The following is a 23,675-nucleotide window of genomic DNA, read 5'->3' as shown; positions in this document are numbered from 1 at the left end:
TCCTTTGCTCTTCCTGTTTTCTCCTGGCTTTTCAACTACACTATGGGCAGTGAAGATTTTTATAAGAACAGCTTAGAAACTAAACCACTATTCAGGAGGTTTCCCTAAGAAACTGCTTCCCCTCCTGGCCGGTGTGACTCAGTGGTTGAGCTGACCCATGCAACAAGAAGTCACGGGTTTGATTCTGGGCACATGCCAGGGTTGCAGGCTTGATCTCAGTAGGGGGCATGCAGGAGGCAGCCAATCGATGTTGATGTTTCTGTCTCTCTCTCCCTCTTCCTTCCTCTCTCTCTCAAATCAATAAAAACATTAAAAAGAAGAAGAAACTGCTTTCCCAGTTACGAATGACAACCAGAACCCTATGGTACCCCAAACAAACCAAGCTGTCTCCCTATGCCCTGACTTGTGCTTTCCCTTTGCTCAGAGACCTGCACTTACCAAACTTCTGTGCACCCTCCAGGTCTCAGCTCAACTGCCCGCCATCCTCTGAAAAGCACAGGAAGTTTTAGGCTCTCTTTCTTCCATGGTCCCACCGTAAGAGATACATTGTCATTGGGGCCACGTTCTCACCCTCTGTCACTCCACCAGACACGAAGTTCCTTGGGGACAGACACTACGTCTTTTAAAGGGGACCAGAATATGCCATTCCAAAATAAGCCACTTTGGCTTTAGGATTATTTTTAGCAGAAGGCTACTCAGAAACAGCAGGTGCAGGAAAAGCTCTTTGCCCTTCCTTTTCTATGTAAAATCAGTGTAGAAATTTCCATTTGTAAAGGAAATAGAAATTTCTACTGGTGAAGGGGTCTCCTTCCCCCATTCCAGGAAGAGGATGATGACTTAATCATTGGGGATGATTCATTAACACAGAAGGCACCTCGCCCAGCCGGGCGTGGCTCAGCGGTTGAGCGTCGACCTAGGATCCAGGTGATTGGGGTTTGATTGCTGGTCAGGGCATATGCCCGGTTGTGGGCTTGATCAATGACTCTCTCATCATTGATGTTTCTCTCTCTCTCCCTCTCCTTCCCTCTCTCTGAAATCAATAAAGATATATTTAAAAAAACACACACAAAAATACAACACAGAAGGCACCAAACTTAAGTCTGCATGACAAATCTTATAAATTACCCTTATCTTCTATTATTTCCCCATTTACCACCCCTAGAAGCCCCAACCATCCTGCTTCCTTTGTGTAATTCTCCACAATTTATCACTTTGTTAAAATGATATATAAGTCTCCAGGTCTAATTGCTGCTTTGGGTCTTCACTTATTTTCTGTGAAGCCCTCCATGTGCACGTGAAAATTAAAATATTAACACCAAAATAAAATTTGTATGCTTTTTCTCCTGTTCATCTGTCTTTTGTCAGTGTAATTTTCAGGGCCTTAGGCACTAAACCTAAGCAGAGGAGAAAGCCTTTCCTTCCCTACACTTTCAACTTGGCCTTTAATGCCTATAACGTGCTGAGGACAAGTCTGACGAATGAACTGGTAACAATCACAAAATGGAGACTTCACAGTAAGTACCAAATGTCCAGGAGCAGAGAAATACCAGTTGCCCAAGGCAGTCACAGCCAGCCAGATGTTCAAGATGCAGCGATGCAGAAGATGAACAGCACATAGCTCAGGAAACAGCAGGGTGGCTGACAGGAAACACTGGCATGCCACTATATGAGCTGAGAACAAACATGTATAATCACCAAGGCTAAAAGTGGGAATAGGAAGTGGCTAAAACTGGCTTTCAGAGACTGGCAGTGGACAGTGATGTCAAGTGGGTCCATGTAATCAGTGCAGTACATGTTCAAGAACACCTGAGCTTAACAAGATTCATTTTAGTACAAAAATTCCCTTACCCAAGGACTTTGGAAAAGTTGGTTGAGAAACCTGTAAAGCATTAAAATAGCATCCCCAAAATAATCAATCATCCCCAAATGGTAAGAAAAAAAACAGCCTCTGAATCACTCCCCAAAATTTAAATTTTCAAAATGATGCAGTGAACCTTTCCTTGGGGTTGACAACAACTGAAAGCAGCCAGAGAAATTAAAAGAGTATAGAGTTTACTCAGAATAGCATAAACTTGTAAGGATATTCCCTAAAAAGTTCAACACATGCAACAGATTATGGGAATTTCCTTATATGTACGCAATTAAAATTACAGCAATTCATATATAAGAAGTCTATTTAGTTGTAAAAGAAAAATTTATAAGCTGAGCTAAAATAAGACCCATTATGTTTTCAAAACTGTGATATAACAGTGTCCTTTTCATGAACTCTTCAGATGTCACTATTTCTTAGAATGAAGGATTGCAGGTATAAGTTGTTTTCTTACTAAGTGGCTTCCACTGTTCCAGGCACAAAGTAGAAGCTCAAAAGTGACTGTGAAATCAGCAAATTGTTGACTAATTTGAGACAGGAGTAAGGTGGCACAGTATTCAGAAAATACCACTCAGAAAAAACGTTTACGCCAAGTCAAAACAGGATTATTTTCATTTCAACACTTTGTCTTTTTACTTAAAAAATCTAATAAAAATGCTGGGCCACTGTGGCTCAGCAGCTGAGCATCGATCTATGATCCAGGAGATCTTGGTTTGATTCCCAGTCAGGGCATATGCTGGGTTGCGGGCTCAATCCCCAGGTGGGGGAGTGCAGGGGGCAGCCTAGCAGTGACTCATCATTGATGTTTCTCTCTCTTTCTCCCTCTCTCTTCCTCTCTCTGAAATCAATAAAGATATATATTTTTTAAAAATCCAGTGAAAACAAGTCTAGTTTCTCCATAAGATGGTTTGTAACAACATATCAGGACAACTACCCTGTTGTATTTGCATGTCCTAGTTAAAGATAAAAGATTGTTAAACACAAACTTCACATCATGTAAGATGACATCACACAACATATATACTGTTTTAAATTCAGGTAAGATAGAACCATATAGTATTCCAGAGAGGTGATTTGATTAGTATTTTGACATAAACTGTTTTAGGCCTTTCAATGTCCTTTATCTACCTTTCCTCATATGCAGAGAAACAATTCTGTTTATTCTTCATGCTCAAGGGAATTAATGACAATGATCTTAGCAACAGGTGACCTTTGTCCTTTTGGCTCAGACAGGTATGCCGTTTCTCAAATTTACTTATTAAAAACCCATGTGGATCCCTCACAAAAAGGTCCAGATGTCTGATAATTAATTTTTACATCTTTTCATTTTTTGCCCCTTTCCTTTCCTAAACCAAATTCCTTTCATTTATGACCATGGGCATACATACAAGAGACGAAATATTTTCCAATTTACTAGAATCTCTTAATTTTGACAGGCAAAAGGTCCTAGATTTGCCCTTTAGAACATTAAGAAGCTAAAGTGATCCAGCAAAGGGATTCCTACATCATGTTCCATTTTTCTTTTTTTAATCTTTATCCAAGAATATTATTTTCCATTGCTTTTCAGAGAAAGTGGAAGGGAAAGGGGGAGGGGAGAGAGAGAAACATCGATGTGACAGAGACACATTGATTGGTTGCCTTCTGTACTTACCCTGGATGGGGGCCAGGGATCAAGCCTGCAACTGACGTACATGCCCTTGACCAGAATCGAGCCTGAGACCCTTCAGTTCGCAGTCCAACGCTCTAATCACCGAGCCAAACCAGCTAGGGCTATTTTTCTTTCCTTATTTCTTTTAAAATATGTTTTTATTGACTTCAGAGAGGAAGGGAGAGGGAGGGATAGAAACATCAATGACGACAGTCATTGACTGGCTGCCTCCTGCATACTCCCCACAGGGGTTTGAGCCCGGAACCAGGGCATGTGACCTGATGGAGAACTGAACCCCAATCCCCTGGCTCACAGGTTGATGCCCAACCACTAAGCAACACTGGGTGGGCTATTTTTCTTTCTTTATAGCAGCATTTCATTACAGCTCTTTCTCTATAACTTAAACCAAGAGAAACATCTGATTCTGTGTACTTCAGAAAATTATAAAAAGGAAATATGTTGCCAGGTATCTATTTAATTTCACAAACAAGATGGGAAGCACTTAGTAAAAATACATGCTAGTTTTCTAAGAAAGACACTTCTCACCATTAGTCTAGAAATCTCAGTGCTTTCTGGTGTATTTTGAAAGATAAATGATTTAGATTTATTATAAACCCTTTGAGAAACAGTAATTTGCTTCTATTAATTCACTGAGTCAACTAAAGGACACTGAGAAAATCACAGAAAAGATTCTTCCACATTCCATCTTTAAGAACTAAAATAAAAGCTCAGAGCTTAAAGTTGATACTGTAGTCCTTGAAAATGTCTCACAGTCATCTTTTTTGTTGAATTCGTGGATCAGAGCTCACAGTGTGTGTCACTTTCCTTGTTCTCTTGTATTCACCAGACTCAGTTTTGAGGGGTCCAGAGCAGGCCTCCCCAGTATGTGCTACTTTGGCATGTGGATTATTTTGAGCTGAAGGCAATCAAGACCCTGTGGTTCAGGAGAAATTCTGCCCTGCCTTAACTACCTAGAAGATTCTAAATTGGGGGCCTTGCCCATAATAAGAGTTATCATCAGAAATAACTTTTTATGAACTATCTATAGAGCAGAGCATGCATCTAATTACTGAACTTCTGCTCTTACCATCCTGGAATGACCCACCTCCTCGTCTGAAGCTCCAACGTGCCTTACCTCATCTTTAGCTCACAATGTCATATATACCTCATTTTATCTTTCTGTCCCTGAACCTCTCATATATGTGGGGTTCCCATAGGTACATATGTAATTAAATTCAGTTCTTTTCTCCTGTTAATCTAGCTCATGTTGACTTAATTATTAGACCAGCTGGGAGAACCTAGAAGGGTAGAAAAAATTTCTTCCTCTCCCACAGTTACATTTCCCCTGATAACTTCCTGAATTCACAGAACAGGTAGGTCAATCCTAGCCTACTTAAGTCTAAAATATAAGCTACTTTTACCTAAAGAGTTTCCTTCCCATATCAATAGGACTTGACCTTCTATGTGTGTATCTGAGTGCTTAGCATATTAGTAAGTACTTAACTTAAAAAAAAAAAAAGAATATTTCAATTTTTTCTCCAAAGTCTTATGACGAAGGATGAAAGCACTAGAGGTGTTTTAACTAAACTGCCATGTATTGAGCAGTAAATTTTTTGTTGAATTACAGTTGGTTACCTTGCTGAAATTTCAGGGGGAGCGGCCAAGGGGATCTCTCATGCCACTATTCCTCTGACGTCACTTCCCCATTTACTATTGCAACAAAAAAATAAGGTACCTAAGGAATAAATTTAACCAAGGAGGTAAAACACCTGTACTCAGAAAACCATAGGACATTAAAGAAAGAAATAGAGGAAGATGCAAACAAATGGAAGCATATACCATATTCATGGATTGGAAGAATTAACATCATTAAAATGTCCATATACCCAAAGCAATCTATAAATTCAATGCAATCCCTATTAAAATACCAACAGCATATTTCACAGATCTAGAACAAATATTCCAAAAATTTATATGTAACCAGCAAAGACCTTCCAAAATAGCCGCATCAATCTAGAGAAAGAAGAACAAAGTTGGAGGGATCACAATACCAGGCATCAAGTTATACTACAAAGCCACTGTAATCAAAACTGCTTGGTACTGGCACAAGAACAGGCATATAGATCAATGGAACAGAACAGAGAACCCAGAAACTGACCCAAGCCATTATGCTCAATTAATATTTGACAAAGGAGGCAAGAACATACAATGTAGTAAAGACAGTCTGTTCAATAAATGGAGTTGGGAAAATTGGACAGGTACATGCAAAAAAATGAAACTAGACCACCAACTTATACCATACACAAGAATAAACTCAAACTGGATAAAAGATTTAAATGTAGCTCACGAAACCATAAAAGTCCTAGAAAAAGACAGGCAGTAAAATCTCAGACATTTCTCACAGCAGTATTTTTGCTGATATATCTTCTATAGCAAGAGAAACAAAGGAAAAAATAAACAAATGGGATTACATCAAACTAAAAAGCTTCTGCACAGCAAAAGAAACCATTAACAAAATGAAAAGGGAACCCATTGTATGGGAGAACATATTTGCCAATGACACATCTGATGAAGGGTTAATTTCCAAAACATATCAAGAACTTATACACCACCACCAGGAAGACAAACAATCCAATTAAAAAATGGGCAAAGGACCTGAATAGACACTTCTCCAAAGAGGATATACAGATGGCCAATAGAAATAAGAAAAAATGCTCAATGCCATTAATTATCAGAAAGATGCAAATTAAAGCCACAATGAGATAACACCCCACTTTTGCCAGAATGGCTACCATTAATAAATCAACAAACAACAAGTGCTGAAGAGGATGCAGAGAAAAGGGAACCTTAGTGCACTGTTGGTGGGATTGCAGACTGGTGCAGCCACTGTGGAATGGAGCTTCCTCAAAAAAATAAAAAATGGAACTGCCATTTGACCCAGTGATCCCACTTTGGCAATATATCCTAAGAAATCCGAAACACCAAACAGAAAGAATATATGCACCCCTTTGTTCATAGCAGCATTGTTTACAATAGCAAAGATCTAGAAACTGGGCAAATGTCCATCAGTAAATGAGTGGATAAAAAAGCTGTGATACATTTACACAATGGAATACTATGCAGTGGTAAAATGGAAGAAACTCTGACCTTTTGCAATAGCATGCATGGACCTGGAGATTATTATGCTAAGCGAAATAAGCCAGTCAGAGAAAGACAAATACCATATGCTCTCACTTTTATGTGGAATCTAATGAACAAAATAAAATGACGAACAAAATAGAACCGGAGACATGGATACATGGTACAGACTGACAGATGTCAGAGGGGAGGTGGGTGGGGTGGGCAGGATGAAAGAAGGTGAAGGGATTAGCCAAAGAACATATATGCACAGCCCATGGACACAGACAATAATGAGGTGAGGGCCAGAGGGAGGGGAGGGTAAAGTGGGGAAACAAAGTACATCTGTAATAAAGTCAACAACAACAAAAATATAATTTACAAAATTAAAATAAAAGTAAACATAACTAGAACTAATGAGTTATCCTCAAAAAGTAAGTTTCTGACTATTCAATTCCATCTGATCTACAACCACTCTACTTCTTTCATTAGTTTTCAAAACTGTAATTAGAGGCTTGAAAGTGAATAGCGTATTAGTAAGTATCCTATACTAATCCTTGTTGCCTTATACAAATACTTTACACAATCCTTCAGAAAACAGAGAAGTGAATTAAACACCTCAGTATTGTTCCAATGTTTCTTTAGTTACTTCCCTCATCTTAGGGTAAATAATGCTTTATTCCTCAGCTCTAGACAAATTAACCAAGTTTCATATATGCACTTTTATTTGTGGTATAAGCATACCTCTATAAGGTCAGATGGATATTTAAGTAAAAGGAAGAGTTTAGGGAGCAGCTGGCCACTTTACTGCTCCCCTGCCCTGGAAGTCTATAAAAATCATCAGGCAACTAACCACCAGTCTCCAGAGAAGGTGCAAACTATCACCTGCCTGAAACAGTGTAATCAGCAGAGCTACAAGATCCCATAGGTTATTTTCCAGAACAAACTTCTAAAAAACTGAGACAAAATCATGAAACTCCATATGAATTCAACAGATAAAATCTCTTTTTGAGCCTGACAGGTAAAATTTTCCCAAAACTCTCCTTTTTGTGGTACCAGAATTTAGTTTTCTGAAAGGTATAATTTTTGCTGTCAAGTTTATATCGTGTTCCAGCAAGGAGGTAATGAAACAGAACAGCTGTATTTATTCATGATAGCAAACATATATGATACACAACAAAAAGTTGTCCTGATACATTTCTAAAATATTCTACTGCTATAATTATTGATTATATAATAGTGTATTATAAGAAATCAAAGAAAGGTAACATTTAAGCATCATGACCAAATCTCGAGGCTCTCTTTTAGTGTAGTTTAATAGTTCAACAGGCTGTTATAATTTCAATTCCCCTTCAATATAAAACATCACTTTAAAGAATTCAGGTCATGCGCCACAGTATGACATCTAAGAACAGCATATTAGAATAAGAATCAACTAGGTCTTAAAAATAAACTCTTAGGTCCAAAATTAATAGACAGGATATAAATATTTCTATACTATAGGACATAGATACTTAACTTTATTTAAACACCGAGTTATATAATATAAACCAGCTTTTTAAAAAGGAATATACACGTAGACACACTGATGTGAAAAAAAGAGAAGAGCATACAGTTAAAAAATTTTGCCAGTATTCACCAACAAATCAAGATTTTCATAATTTCTTAAATGATTTAAAAATTTATAATTTAATGCCAGATTATACCTATATTCAAACCTTTACTATATTAAGATATTTGACTGAGAGAAAAGTGTTAGTATATACTCCTTAAAATATTTAAAAAATAAACACGAAAGATCTCATTTCCTCCATTCTTACCAGTTTATTCATGAACACTTAATAAATAATGAGCATGAATGTGGTAAAATCCCAAGTTAGAATTCCTTCCCTCAGTGCACCAATGTTATAATGAATTCCTCAGTTACCTTTTGCTTCAGTTAGTATGTCTACCTGAACTTAAAGAGCTTGAAAGATTTTGCTCTACTATACACAAGAATACAAAAGAGGGAGAGAAAGAAGAAACTTTCCCTTTAATTCAAATTTGATGTACCTTATTCTAATTTGTAACCTCAAAAATAGAATCATCATGATAGAGTAAAAGATTAAGGACAACGTGAACTTCTTTCATTTTTTTCCTTTGAACACAAATAGGCTTCTATCCTGAAAAGGCATGATATATTATATGTCATAATATGTGCCACTTTAAAGGTATAATATGGAGTTTTCAAAAAAATACAATAATTATTTAAAATGATTCCTCAGTTATCTCCATGGATAGAATAATAAATTACTCAACACAAGAGCCACCAATTAACTTTTAAGGTATAATTTTTGCAGTAAGTTTCATAAGTTCAACATCCTTGTATATGTATTTATAAAAATGCCACATGACACTACAACCATAGCCTCTAGGCAACAGGTGACAGGGTGCACTGAAGTTATGTATAATTAGGAAAAGAATATATATTTTTCATCTGCATGAAGCATTAAGACATTTACAAAATCCACTTGGAAAAATCAGCCATTTTAGATAAACCCATATAGTCGCACCGAATGAATTTTAACTTGACACTGTTATTGAATATGTATCACATATTTAACTATATTAACTGCTTCTCGGAAAATACATATACTAGAAGAAAGGGACGCTGAATTAGTTTTATGGAGCATGAGAACTGCACTCATTAGTCTAATAGCTGGCATTACTTTCTGGGTATTTCATGTTTATCTTTTAATATAAATGGTGCCTCATAAAATTACTGGTGAATTTCACCCAATAAACAAGATACAATATTATAAAAGCAAAAATCCTAGATTTCCATGCAATATTTTTTATTGTTTTAGGTATTAATTTAGTAATTATTATTTCTTGGTAATATAAAGAAACTAATAATGCTATCTTTAAAATGTACTGCTTGTAGGTTCAAATCAAGTTGAAATTTAATTTCTACTTTTTAATAATATATCATCTGCTTACCATGCAAATACTGCAATGTACCCAAGCACGGATATAAAAATTTAAAGAAAAGCAGTGAAGAAAAAAACAGCAAGTTCCACCTACAGGCATTCCTCTGACTATTTTCCTTGAGTCCTGGAGATGACATGGATGTGAGAACTGAACAAGTAAACAGAAGCTCAGTGCTGGTCAAATGGAACCTCCAGTTATTAGGCAGCTCCCCTGATGTGCATCTTCTGGGATGTAGAACAAAGGAAGTGAGGCTGAGGCCAGAAGCAGGTTTTTCCAGATAAACTGTATTAAGCCTGTTAGTTTTCTACCGATGGCTTCAACAGACAAATATCGGAATCTACTGCCTCTATAAAAGCCAAATGCAAGCTCTCAGGGCTCTGGTGTGCAAAGATGTATGCACAGATCTGGGGCCATACCAAATGCTGCTCAAAGGCAGGGGGAAGGCTGAAAATATACTAAATTTATCTGAATTTGTCATCTAAGCACAAAGATGCCTTAGCAACACACCAAAAGAGAGAAGAGCCTTGCTATCTGACAGTAACCAAGATTAAGGATATAGTTCATTGCAAAATATATAGGTATCTTTAAATTTCCCCCATATCATTTTTAACATGGCTTTAAAGATTCCTTCAAATTTAGCAACATTAACCAGTGGCTTGGAATGTGCTATATATTTTTAATAAGTATCTTAAATCATCATAATTCCAACAGTTACAAACACCTGTCAAGTCTTTTCCTGTTTCAAAATAATATGCTCTAAATCCCACTCCCTCTGGCCCGTTCTGAATCACAGCTTCATCAATCAGTCACTCTTACTCTTCAGCTCCTGCCTCTCTACAGTCTCTTCCTTTTTCATACAAAGGTATGCAAGTTTCTCATAAATTAAAAATAATTCTTTTCTCCAAGGTAACCCTTCTCTAACTTCTTTCCTTCCCCAAGCCTTAGCTTTGGAAAGCATTGTCTCTACTTCTTCATTCATTCAAATAGTTACTAAGTACCAAAGTGCCAAGCACCCAGGGTCACAGTGGCAAATAAAGCAGAATATTCCACTCGTTCCCTAATATTCCTCCATATGGTTTCCATTTGCCTCCACATACATATACCCATGCTGCTAAAACTGTTCCCAGTAACATCACCAGTTAGCTTTTAATTGGCAAATTAAATGACCCTCCCGGACTGTATTTCACTTTGCCTTCTCCACAAAAATCTGACATGCTGCTTCTTCCTCTTACCTCTGTAGCTGACTGTTTTCAGCCTCCACTGTAAGTAACTAGTTCTCTCCTTATGCCTGTCAAGTGAGTGTTAGTGATTCCTAGATTTCTATCTATTGTCATCTTTTTTATTCTGCCTGATCTCCATGGACACCTTCATCCCACCTATATGCTGACTACTCCCAAATCTAGCTCAGATCTTTCTCCTGAGATCTGCTAGCCCATTGGACACTTCTACCTATAAGGTCTCATTGACACCTTAAATTAAATATACTCAAGACAGAATTCACTCAACAAGAAGTATTTAGAGAAAACCCTAAAGACTCCAACCCCAAACCCTCATTTGAACTCATAAAAATGAATTCAATCAAGTTGCAGGATACACAATTAACATATAAAAATTGGTTACATTTTTACATAATAACAAATTATCAGAAAGAGAAATTAAGAAAACAATCCTATTTACAATGGCATCAAAAAATATTGAGGAACAGCGCTGGCCGGGTGGTTGGAGCATTGTCCTGCGCACCAACAGGTTGCAGGTTTGATCCCCAGTCAGGGAACATACCTAGGCTGTGGGTTTGATCCCTAGTCGGAGCACACATGGGAGGCAATTGATCAGTATTTTTCTTTCATATCAATGTTTCTCCCCCCCTTTCCTCTTTCTCTAAAATCAATAAAAACATATCCTCAGGTGAGGATTAAAAAAATATATCTAGAAATAAATTTAACCAAGTTGGTGGAAATCTGTACATTGAAAACTGTGCATTAATAAAAGAAACTGAAGAAAAATCCAGCAAACAGAAAGATACCTCATGCTCACAACTACCCAAAGCAATCTACAGATTCAATGTAACTGCTATCAAAATTCCAATGGCCCCAGAAATAGAACTAACAATCCTAGAATTTGTATAGAACCACAAAAGACTCCAAAGACAGAGTAATCTTGAATTTTATAACTATGTATGGTCTTACTGTGGTGATCATTTTGCAATGTATACAAATATTGAATCATATTGTATACCTGCTGAAACTAATGTAATATGTCAATTATACATAAATTAAAAATAAATAACTCACAAAGGCGATTGTGAGAAAAAAGAGAGAAAAAACAAAAAACAAAAGCTGAGGCATCAGACACTCTGATTTCAAACTATATTACAAAGCTATAGTAATCAAAACAGCATGGTATTGACATAAAACCAGGCACATGGATCAATGGAACAGAACAGAGAGCACAGAAGTAAACCCACACATATGTGGTCAATTAACTAATGACAAAGGAACCAAGAGTGATGGTAACAGAATAGTCTCTTTAATAATGTGTTAGAAAAACAAAACATCTACATGCAAAAGAATGAAACCAGACCAAGATCTTATCCCATACACCAAAATTTACTCAAAATGGATTAAAGACTTGAAAGTAACACCTGAAACCATAAAAGTCCCAGAAGAAAACATAAGTGGTAATCTCTTTCACATCAGTCTTGGTGATGATATTTTGAATCTGACACCAAAAGCAAAGGCAACAAAAACACAAATAAACAAGTGGGACTATATCAAACCATAAAGCTTCTGCATAGGAAAAGAAACCATCAATAAAATGAAAAGGCAACCTACTGAATGAAAGAAAATATTTATAAATCATATATCTGCTAAGGGGTTAATATGCAAAATATATAAAAAACTCACACAAATCAACAACAAAAACCCAAACGATCCAATTAAATAATGGACAGAGGCTCTGAATAGACATTTTTCCAAAGAAGACATACATATGACCAACAGACACATAAAGAGATACTTAACCTCACTAATCATCAGGGAAGTGCAAATCAAAACCACAATGAGGTATCACTTCGCACCTGTTAGAATAGCTATTATAAAAAAGACAAGAAATAACTAGTGTTGCAAAAACTGTAGAAAAGTGAACCCTTGTCTACTGTTGGTGAAAATGCAAATTGGTGCATCCACTATGTAAAACTGTATGGAAGTTCTTTAAAAAAAAATTAAAAATAGAACTATCATATGCTCCAGCAATTCCATTTCTGTGTATTTACCCAAAGAAAATGAAACACTAACTTGAAAAGATATCTGCACCCCAAAGTTCACTGCAGAATTATTTACTATAGCCAAGATATGGAAACAACCACGATATGGAAACAACCAACCACCAATGGATGAATGGATAAAGAATATGTGGTATATACACACAATGGAATATTATTCAGCTATAAAAAAGAATGAAATCTTGCCATTTGTGACAACATGGATAGATCTTGAGGGCATTTTTCTAAGTGATATAAGTCAGACAGAAAAAACAAATACCATATTATCTCACTGATATCTAGAATCTACATTTAAAAAGGGTGGGGGTGGTGAGCTCACTGATACAGAAAACAGATTGGTGGTTGCCAGAGGTGGGGATAGGGGGTGGGCAAAATGGGTGAAGGGTGTCAAAAGGTAAAATCTTCCAGTTATAAAATAAATAAGTCATGGGAATACAATGTACAGCATGATGATGGTGACTATAGTTAATAATACTCTGCATATTTGCTAAGAGAGTAAATCTTTAAAGTTTTCATCACACAAAAAAAATCTGTAGCTATGTACAGTGATAGATGTCAACAAGACATATGGCGATCATTTGGCAATGTATACAAATATCAAATTATTATGTGTACACCTGAAACTAATATAATGTTGTGCCAATTATACCTCAGTATAAAAAATTTAAAAATAAATCCAGCAAAAAATAACCACTGCTGGAAATTATCAAATATCATGAATTGTAAGACTCAATATTGTTAAGATAATAACTCTCCCCAAATTGATCTACAGATGCAACACAATCTCTATCAAAATCTCAGCATGTTTTTTTTTTTTTTGGTAGAAATTGAGAGAAAATAATCCTGAAGTTTATACAGAAATGCAAAAGACCTAAAATAGCCAAAACAATTTTGCATAAGAACAGAGTTGGAGAACTTACACTTGCCAATTTTGAAATTTATTACAAAGCTACAGTAATCAAGGCATTGTGGTGTTGGCAGTAAGAAACAAAATCTAGAGTCCAGAAAGAGACTCTTACATTTATGGCCATTGGTTTCCTGCAAAGTTGCCAAAGCAGTTCAGTAAAGGAAAAGACAGTCTTTTCAAAAAATAATTCTGAACAATATAAATGAACAAACAAAACAGAAACAGACTCATAGATAAATAAAGAACAGACTGGTGATTACCAGAAGGGAGGGGGGTTGGGAAACTGGATGAAAACGGTGATGTGACTGAGAAGTACAGATTGGTAGTTACAAAATAGTCATGGGGATATAAAGTACAACGTAGGGAATACAGTCAATAACACTGTAGTAACTATGCATGGTGTCAGGTAAGTACTAGAAATATCAAGAACGAACACTTGTAAAGTGTATGCTTGTCTAGCCACTATGCTGTACGCTTGAAACTAATATAAAATAATACCGAATGTAAACTGTAATTGAAAAAATATATATACAACATATAAAATCTGTGGAACACAGCTAATGTAGTGCTTTTCAGGGAATGCAAAGGAAAAAAAATAATTCCAAGACAATTCGATATCAGTGTGTAAAAAAACAAACCTTAAGATTTATATCACATGAACTCAAAATGGATCATTAAAAAAAAGATCATATATCTAGATGTAAGAGTTAATAAGTGTTGTCAAGCATGAGGAGAAACTGCAACCTTCACACATTGCTGGTGGGAATGTAAAATGGTACAGCCACTTTGGAAAACAGCTTAGCAGTTTCTTAGAAAGTTAAACATAAACTTGTTATATAATCCTGAAATTCTAGTCTTAGCTAAATACTGAAGAGAATTGGAAACATATATCCACAAAAAACCTCACCCATGAAAGTTTATAACAGCATTACTCACAACAGCCAAAAACTGGAAGCAATCCAAAAATGTCCATCAACTGGTGAGTGGATAAACAAAATGTAGTGCACTCAGACAATGGAATATTAACTCAGCAACAGAAAAGAACAATTTACTAATATATGCCACAACAGGAATAAACCTCAAAAATTTAACACTGAGTAAAGAAGCCAGATGCAAAAATACTACATATTATATGACTGCATTTATATGAAATGTCCAGAAAAGGCAAATTTATAAAGACAGAAATGGATTATTGATTGCCTGGAGCTGGGGATGCAAGTGGGTATTGAATGCAAACAGGCCGAAAAGGAATTGCTGTGGGTGATAGAAATGTTATAAAACTGGATTGTGGTGATGGTGACTATAAATTTACTAAAAATCATTGAATAGTACACTTAAAATGAGTCTTGTGGTATATAAATCGAACCTCAATAAAACTGTTTTTTAAAAAAGCATTTCTCAATCTAGCTAATACCAAAAAGTTGTGCAATTTTGTGGAGTTACTGTGAACTTGCCTGCAGTCATTAATAAACTGACACTTTTACCTCCTCCCTAAAACCCCAGCAGAATTCCCCACCATTCTCTCCTGAATTTTCTCCTTTACCTATCCTGGTGAATAAAAAAAGTATCCTAGCTAGGATTCTAGGAGTCATTCTAGACTCTTCTCAACAGGCATTAGAAACAGAAATTCTTTTTATTCTCCCTACTTAGTTTCTTGAATCCGTGTCTTCCTCTCCATTTTACCATTGCCTTAGTTCCAATGTTTGTAATAGTTTCTCAACTAATCTCTCTTACTCTACACCTGCTCTTTCCAATCTATCTTCTCTATGATCCCAGAAAACTTGTTCTAAATTGCAAATATAATCCTGCCACCCCAGTTAAAACCCTTTGGGTTTTCCCACTCCTACCGTCTCTATGGGCAACAACCATTTTTAAGCTCTTTTGAGCATACCTCCCCACCACGAGCAAAAATGTTTAACATGCACCCCAAACGTGTATATTTATATATCATATACATACATGAATTCCTGTACTAGCTTATTACATAATATACACAAAACTGAAATTTTAAAGGATGACATAAAAAAGAGACACAAAGAAGTTCCAGTTCTCTCTACATCTATTGTTTTGCATACTCATACCCCTCTTTGAGATTATTGGCCCAAAAGAGAAAGTCTAAAATCTTTTGCACGACATAGAAGGCTGTGTATCATTTGTTCCCCGCCTACATCTCAACTTCATTCCTCACTACTTTAGCCCACACACCATATGCTTTAGCCTTAACAAATTATTTGTAGTTCCCTTATTGAACAAGAAGTTAAAATTTAATTTGCACTCTGCATTTTTGCCACTGTCCTTTCGTCTTCCTGAATGTCCTTACTACCTTTTTCAGCCTGGTGAGCAGATCCAGCTTAAGTGCCATTGCCCTTTTCTAAATAGTCTATTCTTCCCATCTTAGTGTGCTTATTTCTATTACAATATTTTTACATTGCATTAAAATTATACATTTGCCTTTCTGTCTTACAAGCTTTGTCATAGTGCTTTAGCTTCTTGAGGACAGAGGACAGTTACATTATCCAAACTGAGTATTCAACACTTACGTATTGTCAAATGCTGGCTGAACAGTTTTGCCTTTTATGTTAAGTCAACTCTTGAATTGAACCAACAAACTCTACCAAGTTTACCATCTCTCATCATATCCAGATCTGTAACACGTCAGCAGTATGCATAATCCATATCCAAGAGTCATCCTAACAAGTGAGACTCCTATGGTCTCAGAGTGCTCCGATTCGGACGACCTAGTCAATCTTATCACCTCCATGTTGACTCAAATTTAGTTATCATCATCACTGGGAAATGCTCTACCTCTAAGATCTCAAATTGAGATTCCATTTTTGACCACAAGATCTACCTAAACTATTTAAGTGTTCACCTTTCTGGTGTACACTATCACCAATACCTCATATCTTGCTTATTTTACTGGTCTAGTCAGGCCTCTCCTTTCCAGTGTCAATTCCATAGCCAATCATTTCAATTCCGCACTCATCAGCATCCAAGGTTACCATGCTCTGCTAACCCATCATCTAGGCTCTTCCCATCCCCAGTTTTATGTTAACCAAAGTATGTTTGTTTGGGTTTTAATTTCTACTTCTGAGCCAAGCTCTGCAAATTCAGATTATCTTTCCTTACATATAGTCTCAAAAAATGTATTTCCTCCCTCCAAGTCAGCTTTTCCCCATATTACCTGCCATCCTTTTCTTCTCTGAGGTCTCAGGTAAAGAGATGTCCCTGGGTCCTCTCCAAGGATGACCATCTGAATATCCTGCTTTCCATCCTCTCTATGTAATCAACTCCTTAACATCTGTGATTTCACCTTCTCCCCTGATCCTGATTCTGTCTCATTAACTTTTCATTTCTTTCTTTTCACTCATGAAAGAATAGTTAGTTCATGTCACCTTTATTTTCTACCTTCTCATGTACTTCTCATATTCAATCTGGGTTTTCCCTTTACAAATAGCTCTTTCAAGCCACCAATTACCTATTCATTGCCAAATCCCATGGGATTTCCCCATTCTGTTCAACTTCTTTGCATTATTTATATCACTGGTAACCACTTTTCCTTTAACCCTTTTCCTCTCTGGCGTTCCCTGTCACTAACTTGTCCTGGTCTTTTCCCTGTTTCTCTGACCACACTGGCCCTGTCTCCTTCATTGGTGCTGCTTTCCAAGCTAAACCTTAAATGTGATTACACTGTATCAGGATGGCCTTAGATGTCTTTTTCCGCAAACTCCCATGATGATCCACTCGCTGTGACAGTGACAACTCCTAAATCCTAGCACGTTTTCACACTGGCAAGTCACATTTCTGACATGGATGGGTGTTTTTATATTAAGGAGGAGATCATAACAGACATTCTCTTATGATGACACCCATCATAAGAGATGGGTCCCATGTTGCTCATTCAACTTTAAAAAAATCAGTTAATATAGAAATACACTATACACTGTAACTTAAAATATAACCATACTTTTTATTCATGAATTCTTTGAGTATAGGTCCACTGATTTGAAAATTCTTGCATAAGCCACCCATACTGCAGTGGATAAAGTTTCCACTCTATTTTTACAAGCAGAACAGGAATTTAAGATGTGAAACAATCTGTGTACAGAATCTTTCAGGATTTTTATTTTTCCTCAATGTTTTCTAATTCTTAATTATACCCTTTACATCAATTTTTAAAGCTACTTACTTATATTAAGTCTTTCAAAGCAGTAAACTTAGTTTTCTTACAATTCTCCTTAACACTGAGGTTTTACCATTTTATCTGACAAATTATGTATCACAATAACAAGTATAAACGAGTTTGAGAGCAAACACAACTAACTCTGGGTAAGCATTCAATGCAACTGGTGGAAACAAAAATATTTAGGTGTACAGATGAGCAGCCTATCAGCCCACCAGCACTCAGCATGCTATGGCTGTCAGTATTTTTATAGAGAAAATGGAAAATGACGATTAAATTTGGTAAGACATTTAAGGAAAGGCTCAAGAGCAAGTCTGCATATTAAAACCATGTCAAGTCAGAAATCTTATGGAGGTAAGAAAAAAATTTCTAGACTTACACTTAAAATCTTAAGAGTGATTTTAATATTTATACATGAACAATCTATTTTAAAAATGAAAGTGGAAAAATGATGGATAATCCCTAAATAACAGACATGTCTATTCATGGCCAATTTCACATGTCTTTAAGGAGTGTGAAAAACTTACAAACATACCTCAGGGATATTGTGGGCTCAGCTCCAGACCACTGCAATAAAGCAAGTATCGCAATAAAACAAATCACACAAGTTTTTTGTTTTTCCAGTGCATATAAAAGTTGTGTTCATTATATTGTAGTTTATTAAGTGTGCAATAGCATTGTGTCTCAGAAAATAATGTACTTATCTATTTTAAAAATACTTTATTGCTAAAAAGATGTTAATCGTCACCTGAAAGTTCAGTAAATTGTAATCATTTTGCTGATGGAGGCCTGCTTCAATACTGATTGCTTCTGACTGATCACAAATCACCATAACAAATAATAATAATAATGAAAATGCTTGAAATATTGTGAGAATTATCAAAATGTGACAAAGAGACACAAAGTGGGAAAATGTTGAAAAATTGGCATTAATAGACTTGTTCAACACAGGGTTGTCACAAACCTTCAATTTGTAAAAAACACACTATCTTCTAAGTGCCATAAAGTGAAGTGCAATAAAACAAGGTATGCCTATATGTTTCCTACCTGTGCTTACCAATAAGGTAATTCTTTCCCTATTGAAAATAAAAAATTAAGACTTTTAGTATCTTACCTCCTTTTTTTATTGTCTATTATTCAAGTGACTATCACTAAAAAGTTTAAAAGAATGCAATATCCAAGGAACATAGAAAACCTTTCTGCTAGGAGTATCAACCAAACAAACAATAACTTGCTTCCTTAATATTGTAGAGATTTAATACATGCAGCACAAGTGAAAGGTGAACTGTGATGCATTAACTTCAATGGAAGATAGAAGAATCCAGAACTCAGTGGATGATACTAACCAATATTACTACTTTGAGGGTTACTAATTTTATGTTTTTGTCCCCAAAAGTTAGTTTTTTACCAACTTAGAAAAAAGCTTCCAAATACAACTACAAATTAAATAAAACAATTGGAGTAAGTAACACCTTTTGCTTTCCTGTACCCTATTATAAAAGGAAAAATAAAGGCAAAGGCAATGATGTTCGAAAATAAATTGTCACAATTTGTTTGAATTTTTTTCCTTCTCTATGTAATGTCTTGGAAAAGCAGTTACAATTCTTCTTTTATTATATGCTATTTATGCTTTCAAAATATTAGCAAAACACTCAAGAGGAAAGAATTTTTAATGAATATTGACACTAAAAAGAACTTGATACGATACAATAATCAATTTATGGTTTGTTCAAACTTGAGAACTTTAATTGGCCTATGGGTTGGTTGGATGTACTGTAAAATGTTGTAAATAATTAGGGATGTATGTATAAACAAGATATATCAGCATAAATTAAATTAGTCTATCAGGTACCATGGAACGTAACTTTCTGCAAACTGCTGGTCTCTTCTTTTTCTCTAAATATTATCATACTTAGAAAGAACAAAGAACACCTCAGTACTGAAATGCAAGTTGACATTTTTGCATAACTATTGTCCCTGCCTGTCTTTTAATATTAACTTGATTTTTTCTTCTCCTAAGGTGAGAGAAGATGCTAGTTGACTAAAAGAAAGAATGAGAGGGAAAAGACCATTTTATGAGGATTTAAAATCTTATTCCAAACCACTGATAAAAAATAATGTGTATGGGTCATGGTTCAAAAATTGATTAAGAATAATGATAGCCATGATAATATATTGTATCATGTGATCACTTAACATTCCCTTAACAAACTGGCATGAACTTAGTCATGTACTATAACTGTAGGCAGTTAAATAGAAATCTAGCCAAAGTGAGTCTGTTCAGTTATAGCAGAAATAAGCCTTTATACCTTTTATCTCAAGGGTCATTTCTTTTAAGACACCCAAAGAGATCACAACATAAACAATTCAACTATAAATGATATACTGGAAAATCCTTAACCATTCAGTAAATCTAAAGGTCAATACTAGTTTATATGAAATATAATTGAAATGAGTCTCTCTGAGAATAGAGATTTCACTACTGAATTGCTAATGAGTAATTGAAAAACAGTGAATTGGAAGGGCTTTGAGGTGCTTGGAAAGTCTGTGGTTTTCCCTACTTTTCACTAGTGTTTCTCCATGACTAGTAAGGGTCAATGTGACCAAGAATTCTTCAGGGCTCTACTTTCAGAAGTTACCTAAAATTAAAAAGCAATACTGGATGTTTTTTAGCATCTTAGAATACCGTTCATCAGAACTTCTAATTTTACAGATAAAAAAACTGAGCCTGAAAAACACTAAGAGACTTATTCCAAGTTTCAAGACAATGGCAGAGCAGGACCCAGCACTGAACACCCCTCAGCAGGTTCAAGTAAATGTGGGTCAATTGCAGGGGCACAGCTCTATCTTTATCACCACGCCCTGTCCTTGTGGTCCAGAGTGTGCACAACAGAAACCAGAATCTTCTTAAATTATGATTCTCAACAACCTCAAAGTTAGCACTGTGCCATCCTAACGTATTACTTATAATAGTCTTTAGTAGAAACTCTCACTTGGTACATGTGTTATAGCTAAAAGAGAATATCAAAACCACTTGTGATTACATAAAACTGACAAAACAGCATTAAGCAAACTTTTTTGATGTAAACGGATTTAAAGGAAAAGGAATGAGTTCTTTCATCATCATTAAGAAAGAACATCTGACATCAATTAACTCTCATCTACTTTAAAGTGAAGAATTAGACACAAAATTACCTTTGAAGGTTTCAAGTTCCTTCCTGTAGAAAAAAAAAGAAAATGTAAATTTAAAATAATCTATTCCCAATGAAAACTGCTTTTATATTATAATACAAATTTATGTACTTTAAATGCCCAGTGATATCCCTGGATGCTCACATATCAATGCTTTACTGTAATTACCAATACATTAGCCTAAGGCTACTATTTTCAGTTTTTCTATTACCCTATTAATGGCTCAAAAAAATTCTACCAAAATACAAACTACTGAAATACTGAAACACTTATAAGAAAACACAGAGCATTTGAATGCCAGCTATGAACCATCTTGTATATACAGCAAATTTAAAAGCACTTAGTTTTCCCTCCACTGATAAACTTTAAATACTAAAGTTTTACGCTCTTTAATTAAAACTTATCCAGAATAGTGACAGTTATTTCCTCCTTGAAATAAAAGGGGAAGCGCGTATCAAAAGACTGAGGTCCATTGCTCATCCTGACACAAAAGGGCCAAGCCTCCAGGAAATCCTGTGCTTGGCAATTTTGTCAGTGTCAGTTAAGGATGCTGAAATACAAAGTTTCCTGGGGTAATGTAAAGCGAGAGAAAACAGATGAGCAAACATAAAACAACACATTTTTGACAAAGAAGTTGAAGCAAGTTCTTTTCAGATTTTCCTTCATAAGTTTTAAATTATAATTTTTATTATTAGCACTAATAAAAAGTTATTTTGAGGAGGTAAGTTTATTCAATAAAGGCTTGTTATCCCATTCAAAATATGAGACATTTATCTTTAATTTACACTCTAGGTTTTGCTAAAAATCTAGACATATTTTGAATTCTCAAATTAGTATTCCACACTACTAATTACATACCCCTCATGTTCCAAAATAGCTGACTACAATTAACAACTGGCAGGGAGGACTGGAAAGCTGCCCACTGAAAGGCCAAACAGATAATATTCTTGTCACAGTCAAGGGGAGGTTCTTAAATCAGATGGTCATATCACTCCTTTTTTTCCAAAAATACCGACTCTTTGGAATAATGCTCCAGCATCAAGTTCATTAACTAAGAAAAAGGATGTGATTTCTAATCTCATCTTTTCAAAAACACATGCAATTGTTTCCCTTCAGCTAATAGTCCAACTTTATTCTTAAAAGATTAGGTACAAAATAAACATGCCCCAAACCTACTTTATATTCCAGTAATGGGGTGAGTGCTGAAATATGTAACAGAAAGGCAACATGAATCATAAGAGAACATCCTGAAAAGATACCTTCAATTTACTTCTTAGGAACAATTCCCTAAGGCCACTGATGGGTGGAAAAGATGATAGATAGGTTGATATTCTAATGAGTGAGTATTTTTCTATGGCCACAATCTTTAGAGAGCATCTGCTTTCCTTCTCTTAGAATATGTAGCAGTGAGCAAAATTCCTAAAAGGCACCTCCCATTTCAATAAGCTAAAACTCAGTATTAATGAGTAACTGCCCAAATGCAGAAAGCTGCCTTTCATTTTACCATGCTCACCTTTCCTTCTGGCTGCCTCACCAAAATCAAGGGGAAGCTGCTACTGAGAAAAGAGGAGAGGCCTAGCAGAGGGCTTTTCCTAGACATTCTCTATTTACAGAATGTCATGACCCATGACTGTTTGTAAAGTTTACAAGAAACTTCCCTTCAGACAGTAAATCATATCTGTACCCAATTCCTAAAAATGAAGCTTGGGTGAGGTGGTGGTGGTACAGATAACTATGGTTTAAAGTAAAAATCAGTATTGTGAAACCTTTACAGAACTGATCAAGTAAAGCAGTAGCACTGAAAGCTTTGAAATTTTCTAATATGTAGGGCAGCCTCTACTGTTTGTTAGAGGTAATAAGTATTTGGAAATAGGGAAGAGGTAAGAGAAGGGAGGGGGAGGCATGTCAAGCAGAGGTGAAAGTGAGTGTGGAGGTGAGACAATGCCAGTTACATTTAAGAAACAGCACATACTTCAGAACAGCAGGTTGAATGACGAGAAGGTAGAGGGTTCTGACTGCCAGGCTAAAAGGATCTGGTTTTATTTTTAGCAAGAGAATAGCATGAGCAACACTGTGTTTTAGGAAGAACATTCTAGCTGTGATGGATAATGTACTGACAAGGGAGAAGATAAAAGCAGGGAGTACTTTGGAAACTATTAGAGGAGTTTGAAGAAGAGCTAATTAGTGCCTGGCAAGAGCAACTTAAGTGGCAGTGGCAGTGGCAGTGGCAGTGGCAGTGGCAATGAAAAGGGGGAGTCCAATTTGAAAAATGCTGTGAAGATGCAACAGTCCATGGCAACTAATTACAGGGGGATAAGTGGAGAAAGGACATGACCACATTAACCATGAGGGTTCTACTCTGAATACTGGAAGGAAGGTGCATTCATTAATAATAGAAAACTTAGGAAAAGCATAGATTTTGGAGGGCAGGACATCATGAGTTCAGCTTGGGATTTCATGAAATAATCTGGGAGGTTGGAAACCTAAGGCTGGTGAGGTCAAAAGACA

General features: G+C 35.9%; 1 protein-coding gene across 3 annotated transcripts in view; it reads right to left on the bottom strand.

The window, feature by feature from the left end:
• The window catches only part of DTNBP1 (dystrobrevin binding protein 1), a 92,896-nt gene that overhangs the window by 23,775 nt on the left and 45,446 nt on the right, over positions 1-23,675 (bottom strand). For all 3 annotated transcript variants that reach the window (XM_081144437.1, XM_081144436.1, XM_081144438.1), the window contains one exon: positions 21,171-21,193. In XM_081144437.1, coding sequence (XP_081000563.1) covers positions 21,171-21,193 — 23 coding nt within the window. The remainder of the gene's footprint in view (positions 1-21,170; positions 21,194-23,675) is intronic.

Source organism: Miniopterus schreibersii (assembly GCF_964146895.1).
Source record: "Miniopterus schreibersii genome assembly, chromosome: 8".
Taxonomy (NCBI): domain Eukaryota; kingdom Metazoa; phylum Chordata; class Mammalia; order Chiroptera; family Miniopteridae; genus Miniopterus; species Miniopterus schreibersii.
The sequence above is the reverse complement of the archived record's forward strand: the minus strand, read 5'-3'. Positions and strand labels throughout refer to the sequence as shown.